This window comes from Poecilia reticulata, linkage group LG17 (assembly GCF_000633615.1).
Source record: "Poecilia reticulata strain Guanapo linkage group LG17, Guppy_female_1.0+MT, whole genome shotgun sequence".
Classification (NCBI taxonomy): domain Eukaryota; kingdom Metazoa; phylum Chordata; class Actinopteri; order Cyprinodontiformes; family Poeciliidae; genus Poecilia; species Poecilia reticulata.
In genome coordinates, this window is record NC_024347.1 from 664,810 (window position 1) to 668,974 (window position 4,165).

Here is a 4,165-nt window from a genome sequence, read left to right on the forward strand (position 1 = left end):
CAATTTAAGGCTTAGAGGCACCAATGTCCTGAATTTCTTTATAAAAGTCTATTAAGAGATGTGTTGGGCCAATATATCTAAAGAAGATACTCAATTGTTATTTTCTGGACAACTTTGGCTCCAAAAAAGTGTAAGTCAAAAAAAAAAAAAAGAAAAGAAAAAAATGAAAACTGAATAATAAAATTATAATAAAGTGACATAATTACAGTCAGACCAAAAAATAAAGAAATTAATTAAATAAATAAATGKTTTTTTCCACTGTAGTTAAAACAGAGCAGGTGTTAATTCAACCGAAAAATTTACACAAATAAAAAAATACAGTAAAAAAAGCACAGTGCCTTGCAAAAGTATCCATAACTTTTAAACTTTTCCACATTTTCTTAAATTACAACCACAAACTTCAAGGCATTTCACTTCAACAGACTAACGCAATGCAACACATAACRAACTGGTGGAAGGAAAGTGATACTAATACATTTTTTGTGCTACTAAACATCTGAAATAAAGCGTCACATGCGTTTGGATCTCTGATTTGCATCTGAGTCGATATTTACAGTCACAGCGATCGAATCGCCTTTTGCTGCAGCCACGTTGCAGGTGTTTTGGGGGATTTGCGTCTTTTCTGATTAAGAATTTGCCCACTCCTTTTTTCAGAATTCCTCAAACTCAATCAGATTGGATGTAAAATGTCCGCGAACGTCAATTTTCAGGTCTCAGCAAAGATGGTCAATTGGATTTAGGCCTAGACTTTGACTGGGCCTGTCTAAGTTTTACATCACAGAGTGATTGCATGTTTTAAACCTGCTAGCTACAACTTGAAACAGCCTCAGACATGAGGTTGCATGTGGCAAAGTWGAAAGAGTATGAATATTGTTGCAAGGTCCTGTTATGATCAGGCACATTTCATAACTTTATTGTCCTTCACGGCATGAACAAGATCTTCTGTAGATAGTCCTCGGAGCACATGGCGCTGCATTTGTTTTTGATATAAAAGCCAAGCAMGTTTTGTTCTCTTCGCATTTCATACCCAATCRATTCGCTTGGAGACAAGRSGGAGGCCTTAATATCACAACAAAGCAGCAGATGCAAGTGAAGAAGAAACACACGGGCTGAGTGTGATCCCAGATCCCACACTCACCTTTGACCTGCTAGCTACAACTTACCCTAACAATAGTGCGGTCTGTGGCGATCTGTGTAACAGCAGGTGAAATCAGAAGAGGTCAAGTCAGGCCTGTGGCTGCACGCCTCGACCACTTTGGATGTGTGTGCACCACAAAGCCACACTGATTTACAGTAAGTGAAACGCAGAACCCGTTTTAAGAGCAAACTGTTTAACCTTTTCATGCATAGTGGTCACTGCAGTGGACAGCTGTCTAAAAGCCATTTTCTTGTGCTTCTTGTGAATTTTTATGTCATAAATGCACACAAACCACTGAAGTGGACACTAATGCATCATAAAATACACTATCTAATACTGGCCATCAGCTGCAAATGTTAGAAATTATTTTTGTTAAATCCAATATGGCCGACTGACTATAAAAGCATGCCAACAGACCCGGTCCCTCCTGCTACTATAGACGACTCTTGAAGGTAAAAATAAATAAATTGTGACATCAGATAACTCCTAAAGAACAATACTACTGATGTATTTGTCAAATAACAACTTTGTATTTGGAGAAAATTACAATTGATAACCTAAATAAAATAAAATAAAAATCTATTTTACAATTTTTTTTCTACCTTCTTTTTATGCCTTAAGAAAAAAAAAAAAAGGAAAAAAATCCTGACACAAAGGATCATAATTCATGCATGATTGTTCCAGTGTGGGATTTTGGAAACTCCACTGCGGTGCTTTTCAAAGTGAGAACCTCARAAAGTTGGAGGGAAGTTGATAAAATAAAAAAGCWAAACTAAAAAATGTTTTAAATCATCACTATTTTAGATTTAAAACATTTTATGTAATGTTTTTCCAATCATTATTCTAAATTATAAGTTAAAATAATTTATTGAAATGTGACTTGAAATGCTAATCTTTCTGATTGGCTGTCAGTCAAATCTATCGAGCCGCTTTGCTCCTGAAGCTAACTTAGCAAATGAGAAAAGGAAAATGTCTGTCAAGAAAAAGATGCAAGTAACTGTACAGGTCACTGCTGCAAAAATGTCTGTGGAAATTACATCAYATTTGCTGTAATACATATAAAATATTACATATTTTCTTATAATTAATAGAATTGTGGTGAAATTTTATTATCAGAAAAATTTTCCACCACAACTCCTGGCCATGCACAAGAAACCTCATATAAGGAGATATGAGGTAGCATTTAAACAAATRTAATGACCAATATATAGTGAATTTAAGCGAGAAAAACATTCTAAAAGTAGATTTTTCTTCACATATTTTGTAGAATTATCTGTGGACTTGCAAAAGGCGTCTCCAGCTAGAAGCCAACGCCGTTTGTGGGTCCATGGCAAAGAAAAGTTTGGGAAGCTGTGCTCTAGTTAGCCTCTTCAGTAACAGAGAAATAGTTAAAGGGTTGGTAAAGACATGGGTTGAACATTTTATAGACTTAGACTTGTTAGAAATAAACAGTCAAACCCTTTTCTGATAATACAGTGCATTGCAAAATTATGCATAACCCATGAACCTTTTAACATTATATAACACTACAACCACAAGCCTCTGTGGATGGATGGATGGATGGATGGATGGATGGATGGATGGATGGATGGATGGATGGATGGATGGATGGATGGATGGATGGATGGATGATATATCGACACAAATAAGGAAGTAAGTCAATGAAAAGTTTTCAAATTAAAAAGAAGTGTGCAGTGGTGCATTTGCAGACACCCTGGGAACCAGCTGCCTGTCAGACGTAAACTAATTTATACAAAGTAAATTTCCACATGCATAAAATATAATCTAAACATCCAGCTGTTCAGTGAAGATCTCCAGTGCATTAATGAACAAACAATATTATTTAGACCAAGGAACACAGAAAACTGTTCAGTTATAACAAAGTTTCGTTACAAAATAATATCTCAAGTTTCGAAGCAGCCAAGAGGCCAATTTTACCTCTGGAGGAGCTGCAGCGATGCATGACTCAGACATAACTATAAAATGTAACCGTTATGGAAAAGTGGCAAAATAAAAGCAGATTTGATCTGAATCCAGATGGGAATATTTAGCAAGAAAACTGACTCCACAGCGACTAAATTGGAGATACTTTGTTAACCTTAATTCAACCAAAATTTGAGTTTATAGATTTGCAAAGCTGGAAGAAAAAAATTCCCCCCCAAAATCTGCAGATGCAACTGCAGTGAAATGTTGTTCAACAAACTATTGATGCAGGATGTGAAAACTGAAAGCATTTGGCTGCAATGATATTTTTTAGGAGTAAAATGGTAAGGTAGGGAAAATATACATGCCTGCAACACTTTTCTGATTTTTATGTAAAAAAAAAAAAAAAAAGTGAAAATCATGGACTTGTTTTGTACCATCACATGAAATCTCATAGAAATAAATTCATGTTTGTGATTGTAATGTGACAAAAAGAGTTATGAATACTTATGCAAAGCACTAAAATGAAGCACCAACCCAACAGAAAATGCAGCTATATTGCAATGAATCATGACTCAACCTGAAATACAAAAGTGTTTAAAAAACAAAACAGGMMCCTTTCATAAAAAACRTAAAATAATCACACTAATGATAGCCAGACATTCACTCACGTCYACAATGAGGAAGTCGAGCCAGCACCAGTAGTTGGTGAAATATTTCTTGAAGCCATATGCTATCCACTTGAGGAACATTTCCAGGACAAAGATGTAGGAGAAGACTTTGTCGGCATACTCCAACATCACTTTAATGACTTTCCTCCTCTCGATGTAGATGTCTTCAAACGCCTGCCGGACAAGAGGACAACCGGCCAATCAGATCGCTGGAGCATGAAAACATTTCCAGCTGCTGCTAACCACCGATCACGACAGACTTTACCAGAGCCCCGCTGCTRAGCAGGATCATGAAGATGATGAAGGTCTCAAACCAGCTGTGTTCTACAATCTGGTAGCAGGTCTTCCTCAGCCTCCACCAGGCTTGGCCCAGGCCGCGGCTGGTGTCGATGTCGCAGCACGGACAGTGCCTCAGACACACTGACGCAACATC

The 4,165-nt window shown here is 36.8% G+C and overlaps 1 protein-coding gene across 1 annotated transcript in view; it reads right to left on the minus strand.

The window, feature by feature from the left end:
* The window catches only part of LOC103478857 (sodium channel protein type 4 subunit alpha B-like), a 49,745-nt gene that overhangs the window by 7,205 nt on the left and 38,375 nt on the right, over positions 1 to 4,165 (minus strand). The window contains 3 exon segments of the mRNA XM_017310102.1: positions 1,146 to 1,190; positions 3,733 to 3,906; positions 3,998 to 4,152. Of these exon segments, the coding sequence (XP_017165591.1) occupies positions 1,146 to 1,190; positions 3,733 to 3,906; positions 3,998 to 4,152 (374 nt within the window).